Here is a 14,088-nt window from a genome sequence, read left to right as displayed (position 1 = left end):
CACATTACCCCAATATCCGTAACCAACCGGTTAATCGGACTATGCAATGACAAATTTAACCTTACTATTTAAAGTTATATTAAAAATTATTTTTTAAAATTACAAAAATACCCTTTAAAAATTTTAAAATAATGTGAGAGAGAGGGAGAGATAGTGTTGAGAATTTTAGAGAGACAAAGGGGTGAAAAGAAGACTAAAGGGTATTTTTGTAATTTTAAAAAATAATTTTTTTAAAAAATTTTATATTAAATAGTAAAGTTAAATTTGTCATTTCATATCCCTAGGTCGGACATGGATATTAGGGCCATGTGATCACTTTTTAAAAGTATAGGATTTTCATAAACAGATTGAAATTTTATGATCAAAATTTAAGAGTTGCTAGGGTTTTATGATTTTAACCCTAATTTTATTTTTATTTGTTTTGTGCATGAGGATAATGTTGTAATTTGTAAAATATGAAAATTTGTTTTTTTAAATAAAGTGGTATATCATAAGGGTAATTTAGTCATTTAACAAGCCCTTTAATGGTTCATTGACCAAATTTGGGCAAAATGATAATTTTGTAAAACTATTAGGATGTTTACAAACAAGTTGGGATTTTATGATAAAAAAACTAATAGTATTGGGAGTTTTATAATTTCAGCCATTTCTTTTATACATATCATACCTGGGTTTATTTTAGAATCAGATGAACAAGTTAACTGGTTAGAGCAAATTACTTTTTTCTGACCTTTATCTCCTCCACACCATTTTCTTCATTGTGTTTGGAATCAAATTTTTTAAAATTGGGTTTTAAAAAACAAAAATGAAAATGAGAATGAATGGAAATATAATTAATTACAATTAAGAATTTAGGAGATATACAGAATCAGGTAAATTGTAAATTTCTCTCTCCAATTGCCCCTCGCACATGTCAAACTAAACACACATTTGGCATGTTCAAATCTGAATTCCAGATCCCATTCGTTACATGATAAGAATCCCAAATCCCATTCATTACATGATTTCTTCTTCGTATGGATAGATATAAGAATTATGAGGCAATTACTTAAAAGTACATTTTGCGCAATAAACTCTCTATTTGATAAAAAGTTGATGCCATAATAAAAAATCAATCTCACAGGATATCGTTATATGCCCGGCTCACCCAATATGCCCGGCTCACCCAATATCGTCTCCCTGAGCAAAATGTAATTAAACTTCTACATTTGAAGTCCTGAAGGCGCATGCTTTCAAAATTAGTTAAAGTGGGTGGATTACTCTTTACTCATCAAAAGAGATACGATGTATAGTGCAACATTCTTTCTATTAAACAACCGCTCTCAATGACCATCGAACTTTATTATACTGAGCACATGACAACGAACATGTTAATTAATTGCAACAGTAAAACCATAAATCCCACTAAAACTTACCGAGTGGTATAAAAATGACTCGAGTATTGCATTTACAATTTAAATCCACTATTCAATGCTTCACAAATCAAAAGACAGTAGAAGAAAAAATCAAAAGTACACTGTTTACAAATAGAACATCCATCACATTTATTAATCAGTATCAGCTGATCCACACAAAGATCTCAAAGAGCTTCAATCTGAGATCACCGTGAAACTGCAGTTCCACCACCATCTTCAAGGCCTGGATGCAAAGAAATAAAGATCAGGTAAACTGCAATTAAATTCGACATGAGTTGAGGCGGATATATCAGATATGATTTTATTAGGGGCAACCGGAACCAACTCCTAAACAGCACCTGATTCGTGAAACGCATAACTCGATAAAAAAACAAGTCTACAAATGAGATGCGTCAAAACAAATAGGAACTTATTCTGTAGTGCAATAAACAAACATCATATATATGCAGGATATACATGTATTCCGTAGTGCAATAAACAAACATCATACTGGATATACGTATATTAGTGGAAGCAGAGAGATTGATAACAGATGTAGCTCACGGAAAATTCCGAATTTGAGATGTCTCATGTACACACTATTATAATACATAGAAATTGAGGAAAGGGATTGCAACAGGGCAGGTTTATCAAAATCCTACCCAGCCCCGTTAAGTAAATACAGTATCGTTTATTTTCCCATCTCATCCCTGTTTTTAAACAAGGCATGCAAGCCCACCCCCTCCACGTCTCAACCCATTCGACAAAACCAACAGATTTATATATATAAAAGGAGACATATTTATCAGTCGAAATGCTTGATTGTTGAACACTTGCATTCAAATGATTTTACATTGATTAAGAAGTTTTTTATACTTGGCAACAAATTAATGCAAGGAAAATGAACAAAAAACGAATCAAATCATATAAAAAAAATTGCCAACTTTTATTAGCATCATTGTTTGATCAGATTGAATGAAATGGATGGGGTTTATTGTTTACATTCTCAAAAAAAAAAAAAAAAGAAAGAGAGAAAGAGAGAGACGAACAGAGATGGAGTACATTTTGAAGCTAGAAATCTTCGCTGATAGTCTTGGTCCCTTGGACGATGCAGATCGCCGGTCAGAGCGCTCTACAACATCAAAGTCACAACAGAGAAAGAGAGAGAGCACAGAGAGAGACGGTCACATATTTGGTCCTTGGTCGACTGCCGATCGCTGTTCAGATTGAGGCTGAGGAGTGGTGCCTGGTGAGCGGCGAGTGGGGGGTGAGATTGTGAGAGGGGCGATGGGTGTCTAAAGAGTGAATGAGGAGTGAAATTGGGACTGTTATAATATATATATATATATATATATAAGGATAATTTTTAATAGGAATAAGGGTTTGTATAATACTGCTATACAATTGGGAAGGGGCGGGATAAAAAGAAAACAGTCCCCGCACTGAACCCAGCTCGGGTTTAATACTCAAATCACATACAAGCCCTATTTTTAAAAATAGCTTCCCAAACCCGTCCCATTAGGGGCGGGTTGGGAACCCAGTGGGGCGGAAGAAATCATCATCCCTAATTGAGGAAAAGCTGAAAATTAAGGTAGGCCAGCTAAGGACAAAGTGCAAACGTAATACAAACTATATATGACCAGCAAGTGGATTCTTTAAGGCTCCGTTTGGTCCGTTTGGTTAGATGGATATAGGAAGAATAGAAAAGAAATGGAAAATGAAAATGAAAAGTGAATTGAATGAAAAGAAAAGTGATTTTCTAGTATGTATTTAGTTAGGATGAAAATTTATCCAAGAAAATTGTAGGAAAATATCGTGCTATAGTTTAGATACCTAAATTGCCCTTATTTTATAAATATAGTAAAATAATAAAAAATTAATTAGCAGTATGTATATAAAAAAATGATGGAGTTTTCAATTAATTTAGACCTTGCAAAATACTATTTATTTCATTCATATATGATGGAAAACAACTAGAAATGAAAGTCAAGTTAATTAAAACCCTATCAATGATAAAGTTGTTGTTGGATTGCAATTTTTTGAAACCCAGTAAAAAAATACTATAAAGTTGTGTCAATGAAGTTGTTGGGTAAAATAGGAACACAAAATAAAAAGATGCTGTGTTCATGTGAAAATAAAATTTCCTCGTGCTTTGTGCTGGAAACATTTTGAGGAACATAGAGGGTTACGAGAATCCTAATTTTCCATAACTTTTCCATTTCTATCTAACCAAACTCCTAAAAAGTTTTAAAATTTTCTATTTCCTTTCTTTTCCAGTTGATTATATCTAACCAAACGAAGCCTAAGAGATCTATTCCCCCATAAAATTTGAACTGGTCAGTCAACTAACTATTCAATCCTCTGTAAAGAATTTGCTGGTACCACTCAGTGTCATACAACCATCCAAAATAATGGTGAAAAGTTCACCCGGCACGGTTCATTATATGCATGTGCATTAAAATTTCTGATAATGTTAAGAGTTCCAATTCTGGACCCATTATACTGCTTGCTAACAACTTCTAGTACATTTATACACCAAAAAAAAATAAATAAATAAAAAAAGAAAATAAAAAAATGCCTCGTACATTAGCCATCCACACTACTCAATGTACACAACTTTTCCATACTTATAATTAAATGATACCACAAATCAAACACGCTAAACAACAAATACAGCTGATAGACAGACTTGCATTCTTTTATCATCAATAAATTAACTATACGGATAAGAAAGAAACTTACCCATTGAAACATATGCTGGCAGGCTGACATATTTTGGACAAGAGCTTTTTGAAGAAATCTCGTCATTCTGAGTGCTAGATCCAGTTAAACAATCCCGAGGCTGTAATAAAAAAAAAATTCAGAAAATGAATTTAAGCTTCTATGTGACACAAAAAACTTAAAGAGAGATGCAAACTCAAACAAAGATACATTTGCAGATAAATGAAAAAATGAACTCCGATCGGCTTTTCTCACTTAGAATCGCCACATCAATTTATTGTGATCATCCAGCCCATTTTTACCTTTCAGTAGTTACAAATATTGTCTCTAGAAAATGGCTGAAATGAAAACCATAAATCAATGGCTGATGACTTGCGTGAATATTGTGCCGGGAAAATGGTGGATGTCCACTAGGTCAATAAACAGCAACTAATTGTTATCTTTTTATAGGTATTGCTGACACGCACACTATATATTCTTATTAATCGTTCTGATAAGTTCAATGTGACCACAACATATGAATTTTCGAGTAGCTGCAAAGGAAGTGTCTAACCTGATTCAGGGAAAAAAAAAAAAAAGAAAAAAAAAAAAGTGTCTAACCTTAAAGTCCTTATAAAAGCATAATTGGAGCTCCTCCACCGCACCATGTGAGCAACTAATTTTAGGAGTTGCCCGGAAAGAATTTTGGATGGCAGAAATAATGCCTCCGAGAGGATACTTTTCCGAATTTGAAGGTACATATCCAGCTTCATTCAGAATTTTCTGGAACCATAAATAGAATCATGAAATTCTTGATCAAATAAATAAAGCAAATAAAGTCCAACATAACTGCGCAATATCATTGATTTAAAGATATACACAAAAAAGTTCTGTTAGTATTTCAGCTGCAGCAAGAGTCAACGTTTTTAAGAACAATAACAACCCACTAACATTACATGCTTAACTCACCAGGTCATGGAAATATGTTGACAAATAAAAAACAAGAGAAAAGGCATTGTGGTAGAACATAATAACTGAACCACACAAAGCAAATGTATAAGTAAGCGTCCAGGCAACCTTAAGGTGAACCTACAGCAAGGCCAAGGAAACCACAAAGATACTTCTGTTGATTGATCCATAAAGTATGCTGGCAAACATTTTCCTTACATTTAAGGATTGAAAAAAAAAAGAACTTGGGAAAGTCTAGCTTGAGATGAAACAAGAATGGTATGATCTCGTCTTGAAAGCATGAAAAATAAAATTAAAATAAATAAATAGATAAAATAGACCTTACTCTTAGTGCTACAAAATCAAACATTCACCTTGGGTAAATGCCCCAAGCAAGAAGAAATTAGCACCGAAGAAATTTAGGAGGATGTGAAACTACTTTGATCCACTAGGCAGTGATGGGTTTGGCCCAAGAAGTGGGGCTAGGCTCACTTTGTATTGCCAGAACCACCCACGACTTTATTGGTGTAAGAGAATAAAAATAGATATAAAAAATACAGACCAGCATAAGTTCTCCTTTTCACCATAGATCACATAGGAGACCATAAAGTTAACATGGTTCCACATCTCATCTCTTCAAACCGCAAATCAAGATTCACGACTCACATGTCATGTATTCCTTCCAATGACGTGCAAAATGACTTAGTTTCTGTGAGTGATGGGATATAAAAAATTACGCAACATAACTATCATAAAAGAAGGTGGCATATACCGGCATGTAATGGTCACAACGCAAACAAGTAACTTTGTTAAGAACCAACTAAGGTTCACATATCTCAAACTTCTGATTTCTGAAGGCATCAAATCTATATGTACACATATAGATGATGATATGTACACAGCTTTATGTGCGGTCTAAAATCTCAATGGAAGATATTCACTCCCACTTAGATGAACCTATCATGCGTAAACTTGAACATAAAAACCTAAGGATCAGTTTGATTTGAGAGAAACTGAAGGATGGGAAAAAGGAAATGGGTGGAAATCTTCCGCTCTGTTCATTATGAAATTACAAAAAAGATATGAAAGGAAATGGAGGGGATATGAAGGGTTCAATAACCCCTCCACCATTGCTTTTGTTATTCTTCCAAAAATGGGAGAAAGAAGGAAAGAATACCATGTTTAATGTAACTTTCATAATACAGATTTTACCCTAAATACAAAGGACAAAAACAAAATACCACGCAGTTCTTTAAATGTAAAGGGTATATGGTAAATTCAATAAAATAATTTCCTTTCCTTTCTCTCCCCAAACATGATTAGATGTTAACACTATCCTTTCCTTTCTTTTCCCTCATCAATCAACTAAACACGATTAAGAGGCTAATACAATCCTCTCATATCTTTTCTTTTTTTTCATGACTAATGTTATCCTTTCTTTTTTGTCCCTCCTACTATACTAAACATAACCTAAAGTTATGTATGGAATTATCAGGTTTGAATAATGCATTGAATGATTTGGTTTGCTTAAAATTCATGCCAAATGATGGGACAAAAAAGTAGAAATTAAATATGAGAACAATAACCAAAACTATTCAATTAATTCACGGCCATTTAATAATTTCATCAATAGTTGGTTGCCACTGCAGTTGCATGTCTATAGTTGATACAACAAAGTTCACCTCATGGCCTAATTATGTGCAACAATCAAACTTTTCTGATAAACGAAGAGATTTTTTACATGGTTATTTTCTTTTCTGGTAGGCATATAAACGTAGTTATATTTGCCATATTTCAGCAATGTGTTTAAAGAGACATTTGGCTTCACTTTTGCCTTCTCACTTTGTTCAAGTCGTCATCTTTTCTATGGCATGACAAGTACTATAGGGCATGCACGTGTATTTTTACACATTAATTGGACCCCTTCCATAGCTCTACATACCTGCACAAGTGAAATTGGAACTCATGCAACAAGTGTATATCAAGCAAAAATCAACTAGTGCTTTTGTCACAAGTCTTTTCACACCAAACTAGAGATAAAAAAAATTATTTTCATACCAAAATTATCACATCCTGCTTTTGCACTATATGTGAATTCTAACAAAATAAAAACCACAATTGTCCTTTTGGCTCTTATCACAATAAAAATTATCACATCCTTGCTTTTGCCATTCTAAATATTTTCATTTTGGTTCCACTCAATTTTCTAACAAACTTTCTTTTTATTTCTAAATCATTCTATACCATAATCTTAACTACTCTTAAAGCCATTTCATAAATTTTACCTCTCACTTGATAGGTATTCTGTGACACACAACTCAGATATTCTCTGCCACTCCATTCATGCAACCTTAGATCTATGGACAGCACTTGCTTTAATCTACAATTCCTTAATAACAAATGGTTGTTTTGGTATCTTTTAGCCATTGGTTTCCACTACTCAAGTCATTTTTATGCTGATTTTGACTAAAATGGCATTCCATCCATCCTAATCTTGCTAGCCATAAGATCTTCATTTTCTTAATTATGCATCATAATTTAGGTTATGATTTTAATCCATACTGATCAAATCCTAGAATCTCTCTCCAAATATGTTTTGTGTTCAATAAATTTACCTCAACCAGTAGATTCAAATGAAATAACGGACATGGGAATTAACCTTTTATGCTTCTCTTACTTTCATTAGACAACAAAGGATGCACTACTTGAGTTTTACATGAGAATATCCATGCCAAACAAGTGCTGACATTCATAAGCATCAGGAATTAGCAAAGAACTTTATTTTGTGTACACACACACACACACACACACACACAAGCACATATTTTTTTTTTTTTTTTGCATACATATCAATGCTAGAAACGTAAGCCTGTTTGACCTTACCAGACATCGCACAACATATAGATTACTTGCAATAGTCTTCCTACTAATTCATACCAAGGATTTATTTAGTGGTTACTTATCCATTGTGCAAAGCCTGGCTAGGAGTTGAACTTGTTTGTGGACTTGAATACAGAACCACCTTTTTTGGAGTGGCTGGAGATACCACTCAAGCTAACAGCACATATTTTCATACCATCAATTCTTATCTCAACTTTTCACAACATGTATGTAACTTGGACAGAGCCAAACTGTTGAAGTTTAATTAGCGGGCCACCTAATGAGTTCAATTTATAAGAAAATCCTATTGTTCTGCAAACTAACCAGGCCTACAGAACAACCTTGAGGGCTACAGCTGGTGTAGATGCAAAACAGGGTTTTTTATTCATCGGAGGGAAAAAGGGCAATATACAAGTCAGAAATAGACAACATAATAAGTCACTTTTGACATCTTACTATTCTGATCAGCGCGTAACCCTGCTCAAAAAAACTGGAAGCTAAAATATCTGTGCAGAACTTACTGTGACATTATGTTTGAAATAGACGTTGAGTGTTGTAAAAAAATAATTGTATTCATCACCAACAACTGTAAAGGAACAAGTCCCGTGCTTTTCTGCAAATAAAATGCCAAAAGGTAAGATTGAGATTGATATGGAGGAAGAATTATATATATGTTCTTGTATATGTCATCACTTTGGACAATAATAATATAACACATATGACACACACAACTGCCTGTTAGACCCACCATTTGATGTTGATCCACTACAAAAATCCACGAATAATGTTCATATTATATTTATGGGATATAATCATATCACCAATAGTGTGATGCACTCGATATGGATGATCTCTTTGCACCAAATCATTCTAAGTTCAATATCATGTTCCTCATGTTCCTAACTAGTTTACATAAGAAAGAACCATATAATTGTTACGTATGGTACTAGCATAACACCCTACTACCATAATAACCATAAAAGTAAAGAGTATCAAACATCATACAAGAAAGAAAGTACACATTAATCCAAAAGCATTTGAACAAAGTATGCATATGCTTTCCAGCAAGATTGATGATTTGATAGACATAATGCAGACCACCTAACTTCCATTTTATTTTGTATCTAAATGTCATAACGAAACCCAAAAAGGGTTAAATTGGAGAAGTATTGTCAACGAGGTTAACAATCTAAGAAATTCAATATTGCTTTAAAAAGTGAGAAGCTGAGATTCAGATGATTCTTAAATGTCTCCAACCAATTTTTGTTGCAGGTGTGTTGTATGATTAGCTTAGACATGATTTGCATCCATCACAGACATGCAGCAGTTGCACTTCTAATGCAGCAAAATATATTGATAATAATTCAATTCACTATATTAAGTAACATAGCGCAAGCAGAAGACAGTTACCCCACTGCGAATAAATATCCCACCATTATGCCATGTTACAGAAACAAGGAAGCATAGTTAGTTCCGTCTCATGGTACCAGAAAAATTAGTAAGAAAGACTATAATTGATAAACACCTCATGACCCCAAAATGTCCCTTTTCCACCATGGCAGGTTGATGGGGAACCACAACTTAAAGATGGCCAATACTTCTCTAGGTCATCAAGCAATGTTGATATCTACAATTAAATGAAGCAAACATAGTTCAGACAAGTTATGAAATCACTTTTAAATGCTAAGAAACTACATTTGACATAGATTATTAGAAAAGAGAGAGAGAGAGAGAGAGAGAGAGGCAGACAGACAGATAACTTCATTGTTGCAAAGAAACAAAAAGGGAGTTTCCCATAAAAATACAAAGTAGCTCATTGTATTTTATCCATCGCTAAATTGGTAGCACAAGGTAATCCGTTCTTAGTTTTTCTTTTTTTCTTTTTCCTTTCCATAATAAATTCCCTTCAGAAGTTCTATGTCTGCAAATAGGGTTCAATTCAACCATTGTCTATCTCTATTTACGATAACATCACAATTATTACATCCAATACAAATCCACATGCCCCACTCTTTTGACATATTCACATGCTTTCATATTGTATTCTATTATAGTTATGCAAGCCCGTACCTAAATTAATGTCTTTACCAAATTATATTCAATCAATAATGATATATATTATGTGTTCTTGTGGGTTAATAAAGATTGGAGACATTATATATAATGACAGTGAAGGATTTGACTTTTGGGTGGACAATATTAGGTGGAAGTCAAGGCTGACTTGTAAAAAAGGGAGAGAAGAGCAATATCTAGGTTACCACTAACTCCTCATGGTCAAGGCCTTACCATTTCACAACTCATACTCTGTTTAGAAAGATACATGTTGACTTGGAGATCCTTTACATCTCTGTGTGCAGCTATCAGAGTGGCCTACCTCATGGTTATGTCATAGTCTATGATCCTAGGGATACTTGGCTGTGTGACTGAAGTAGAGGATTCATCTGGCATGACAACTCTTGGGTTTACACACACCTCTAAGGCAACACCTTATTACACCCAAAATCTCGTAATACTGTAGATATATTTTGGGGGTGGGGGATTCTGCCAAAAAATGAGCAATAAATACTAGCTAAAGATGTCGCATGTGCCAATGAAGATGGCAAGGGACCATCTGCAGCCGAACCCTACTTAAGGAGTACTTATGGAGAAGATAATAAAATTACTAGAATATTTGCTGTCTGTGGAGAAGACAAATTGCACAACCAGAGAAATGCATAACCGGACCTTGTTGGAGATAATAAGCATGTTGAAGCAAATAAATTAGTTGATAAGGCTACAACACAATAAAGAATGGCACAGTTGAACTTCCTGGAGTTGTGGTAACATTTGGTGTGTTTGACATTATACCATATGACATGGGTATGCATTTATGTTTTATTTAACGCAAGAAGTGCATGACAACTTTTAGAATGATATTTTGTGGAATTTAGATTATTGTTAAAATTAGTAATTCTTAGATAATACTTTACATTTTCAAGTGGAACTATAGACCTTTGTGTTACTATTTATCTTGTTTTTTTTTTCCTAAGAGTAGCAAAATGAGTCTAAAGTTCGCCAAACATATTCTTTTTCTTCAAACAAATGATGCATCCAAGCATACATAATACCAGTCCCCCAAGTCCTAAAATGATTTATGTATAAGAAATGGTGCAATAACAGTAAAGCATATCCCATCCCCATCACACACATAGGCAAGATTAGTCTTTCTAAGATGGCCACAGTATCTAAAGCCTCACTGTGGAGGGAAAAATCCCCCTCCAATAAGAATCCTCCACGTCATTAAAATAAGGTATTACCTCAATAGTTTTCCACTAGCCCATCGAAGCCCAATTTTGAGCAAGCCCAGGTAAAGTCACTATCGGCCCAAGGTTGTTAATGTTAAACTCTCAGCTTGCTAAAAACTCACCCAGCCCATTCTCAATTATAATCCAAGTACGATTGGGATTAATTAAATCCTCCTTGACAAAGGATCCTTCGTATAAGGAAATTCTGCATTGGAAGAAGTCCTATATAGTAAAGAAGTTCTACATGGAAAGAATTGAAGAAAGAATTGTATGTAGAGAATTATATATGGAATGAATTGGAGGACAAGCAGAGCGAATCCTACCATAATTCCACCATCTTTTTGTATATAAATAGAGGCATAGACCTCCAATAAAGATCATCGAGCATTACAAGCTTTTCTCTTAATTGTTCTTGTTATTCATTATTCTTTATTTGAGTGAGTTGTATTTATTCTTTTGGCTTTTTAGTTAAACGAATTATTTGCACCTACACTCATTTTGTAGATCCCCCAAGAATTATGAAACAAACAGTCTAGAGAAGAGGGAAGAGAAAACTAGTACAATGGAAGTATACATGTACCTCTTTTATATCGAAATTAGAACGGGTGCAACAAGCAGGCCAGGTTCCATCATTGTAGTCAGGCCATAGTCCATCTGTGCGGCAAGAGGCATCATTTGATAGATAATACATACGAGATGAACATAACAATAGGTTCTTTAGACATCCTTTATATATCTTAGAGAAATGAACATATAGAGAAAAAACAGTTGAGAAGGCAAAAGGTGTATAACATTATGCATGGCACAGTAGAACGAAATTGGATTCAGCAGTCCAGATACTCAATGTGAAAGAACAGTCATAATTTTGCACTTACGGATTGTAAATTCAGATGGAGCATTTGAGCTGTGTAAAAATCACCACAAAAAATAAATAGTAAGTTTCTTTTCTCTGAGAATTCCCCAGTATTACACAAGCCATATATATTGAACATCAAGAATAAAAGATGCATATTGATAAACACAACATTAATGCAAACAAGAATAAACATAGGTATCTGAAGATAAATTTAATAAGGATGCAGTGGAGGAAAGTGAAGCGCATGAAAAGAATGAAGTAAAATTTTCCTTGCAACCAGTCAATTGCTTATTTATTTATTTGCTTATATATTAGTTTATTTTGCATTAAACTAGATTTCAATTTATGTTACTCGATATTGAATTTGCTTCGAAGGTAAACCAACTACAGCATCTGCAAAGCCTGATGATATGATAAATTTTTTTAACGGATGGGGGAAATATTTTGTTTGATCTCATTGATTTGATGGTGAATCCTCCTTTACTTTTTGGGATAAAATTTCACAAGGTGGAAATGATAACCTAGATCAAGTGATGGAGCTAGACACAGCCAAAATGGAAGGACAGGTTACCCTTAATATCAAGGGCTCACCTGAAAGTGAATTGGCATTAACCAATACATCGTAGCACCATACACATGGAGTTTCTCATAGGAGCTCTGCGAACCTACTTGAGTTGAGTTGGGTACAATGAACGAGATATTCCACTAGTGCATGCTTAAAGCTCCAAAAAAATTCCAAGGTACCATAGTTTTAGACTAGTATAAGAGATTATGATAATAATCAAATGCCTAATTTGCCAGCCAGTTCTGTATTGAGCCATATCATGATTTTCCTCAAGTTGATTAAGGAAATCATTTGATATTGAAAGATTATTTAGCTAGCAGTCGTCTATTTGGGAGAAAATGTGGTCCCTTAGTATCAAGGGGAGAACCAAAAACAAAAGTAACATTATCTTAACTCTATGAAAAATATTCAACTTCAGATCAAAATGTGCTCTAAATATAATGAATATTTGATATATAACCAACTACTACCCCAAAAAAAAAAAAAAAAAAAATTGATAATAAAAGAAGAAGAAAAATCCTATATCACCAACTAATATACGACTTTAATATTCATAAGAAATAGATCTCAATTAGAAGTTCTGAAAATATTTTTAAAAAGTTTAAAGAAACCGTATGATCGAATACAGAAGATATAAAGATTATTAGCAAAGAAAACCACAAACTATCAAGATTTCAAAGAAACGGTGTTTAATCGAGAACCAACAATATGCGTTTACGTGTGTATATGAATGCGTGTTGTGTTTAAAAGTGAAATGAGGGCTTGATAGTGTACCCTCGGCAACAAGCATTGGAGGAACAGCAATGGCGAGTTCTCTGACAATAAGTGCCCGGCCACTGAAGAGCCAACGCGAAGTAATCGAATTCTCTAAAGTTCCCTCCTCCTATGACCCCACCGCTGATCTCAGGGACGCAAAACGATCCGATTAACAAAATCAAGATTTGTAGAGAGAGAAACACGCGGATAGAGAGAGAAACCATAGCAGATGGCTCTTGCTTGCTCCTCCCAGATGGCTCTTGCTTGTTAATGGTGGACTCTGTTGATTTATAGGCGTAGAGATTTGAAGGGCATAATTGTCATTTAGACAACTAGCAGACAAAATTCGGTGCACATAATTGTGAGGTCCCAGTTTATGCTAAAAGCAACCAGTTTTAAAAGCCCTTTGAGGTTAAAGCAACGAGTTTTCAAGCTCTTTGAGGAATGTTAAAACAACCATTAAATGAGTTGTCTCCGTTACTTTTCGAGTATGTTCAACCCTGATCTAATTCATTGAACACTTGTCCTGAACTGTGTAACTGAATAATTTTTAATTAATTATTTATATTAAATATAATTAAGTGATGAATTTTATTTTCTTACTTATTACATAATTCACTAATTAAAATAATAAATCTAACAATTTAATGTAATTATTTGATACAATAATTATTCTCCTTAAAAATGTCCTTTGTATTGGGCAGT

At 34.0% G+C, this 14,088-nt stretch overlaps 1 protein-coding gene across 1 annotated transcript; it reads right to left on the bottom strand.

Annotated features, from left to right (window-relative positions):
- Window positions 1-1,399: 1,399 nt before the first annotated feature.
- On the bottom strand, window positions 1,400-13,665 carry LOC132269220 (ribonuclease 2). Its single transcript, XM_059770331.1, has 9 exons — window positions 13,402-13,665; window positions 12,082-12,110; window positions 11,787-11,860; window positions 9,448-9,549; window positions 9,333-9,336; window positions 8,444-8,535; window positions 4,716-4,877; window positions 4,137-4,236; window positions 1,400-1,638 (listed from the first exon to the last, which is right to left on the bottom strand). Exons 1-9 carry the CDS (start codon window positions 13,605-13,607, stop codon window positions 1,601-1,603), a joined length of 807 nt encoding a protein of 268 aa, XP_059626314.1. The 5' UTR covers window positions 13,608-13,665; the 3' UTR covers window positions 1,400-1,600.
- Between the last annotated feature and the right edge of the window lie 423 nt (window positions 13,666-14,088).

Source organism: Cornus florida, unplaced genomic scaffold (genome assembly GCF_030987335.1).
Source record: "Cornus florida cultivar Cherokee Brave unplaced genomic scaffold, ASM3098733v1 CherokeeBrave_3.0.0_Hap2_Chr08, whole genome shotgun sequence".
NCBI lineage: Eukaryota > Viridiplantae > Streptophyta > Magnoliopsida > Cornales > Cornaceae > Cornus > Cornus florida.
Note: the sequence above shows the minus strand (reverse complement) of the source record. Positions and strands in the feature narration are given on the sequence as shown.